This window comes from Glycine max, chromosome 5 (assembly GCF_000004515.6).
Source record: "Glycine max cultivar Williams 82 chromosome 5, Glycine_max_v4.0, whole genome shotgun sequence".
Classification (NCBI taxonomy): Eukaryota; Viridiplantae; Streptophyta; class Magnoliopsida; order Fabales; family Fabaceae; genus Glycine; species Glycine max.
The window spans coordinates 6084421-6085302 of NC_038241.2; the positions used below are offsets into that span (position 1 = coordinate 6084421).

The following is an 882-nucleotide window of genomic DNA, read 5'->3' on the forward strand; positions in this document are numbered from 1 at the left end:
TAAGTAAATTTGTCTATACCATAGATATTTATGGGGAGGGGAAGAGGACATCAATCCAATTACAACCTTAAGCTGTGGAAAGAAACATCCACGTCAATTTAATTACATTCCATTTAACTAATGTAGTAAATAGAAGGATATGATATGTATCCATCTTCAATATTATTACCTTGAAGCGTTTCTTGCACTGCGTGTACTCCTCTTGATTGACTCAATTCTCTGAAGCCTTATTTGCTCTCTAAACTTAGCAATGAACTCATCAGCCTTCTTATCCACATCTGGTCCTTCATCACCATCTGTTTTTGAACTTTCTCCACCAATAACAGGTGGACTCTTTCCACTGTCATTGTTCTTAGCAACGGTTCTTCCTCCTTCAACGTCTTGGTCCTCGATTTCTGTGTCATCGTCGTCATCATCATCGTCAGATTCCACAAGAAGGCTTTCTTTCTCAGCTGGCTGTGACACAAGAGGCACGCTTGCATGCCCTATGAACTTGTTACTTCTAAACAATGTGGGTTGCATGGATTTATTTTCTTCATCACTTTTCTTTCCCACTGGTGTGGTTCTCTCACTTGTGAAGCTTCTCTTCAACTCTTTATTGAAGCAAGGTGCTTCGTTGGATGAACCACCGAACCTTGGCTTCATGAACACTGATTTCTGAAACATTGTTGGTGGCGGTGGCGGAGGTGGTGGAGGACAAGACTTGTAGAAGCCCTTCTTCCTCACCGAATCCTCTGTGTTCTTCGCAGGAGATTCCGATGAGAAAGAAGGCGAAGGAGACACGGAATTGTCTCGCGAAGAAGCGCGAGAAGGTTGAGACTTCACAGGGCGAGATTCCTCCTTTGAAGAAGGAAACATCATGTTAGAGGCTTCATCAAATTC

General features: G+C 42.7%; 1 protein-coding gene across 1 annotated transcript; it reads right to left on the reverse strand.

Moving 5' to 3' along the window:
- LOC102659662 (uncharacterized protein DDB_G0284459) lies at nt 1-876 on the reverse strand. The gene has a single exon (XM_006579581.2). It carries the CDS (start codon nt 859-861, stop codon nt 166-168), a length of 696 nt encoding a protein of 231 aa, XP_006579644.2. The 5' UTR covers nt 862-876; the 3' UTR covers nt 1-165.
- Nucleotides 877-882: the final 6 nt, after the last annotated feature.

Coding starts and splice junctions, on each gene's coding strand:
- LOC102659662 (XM_006579581.2), bottom strand. CDS start 861: ATGATGTTTCCTTCTTCAAAGGAGGAATCTCGCCCTGTGAAGTCTCAA.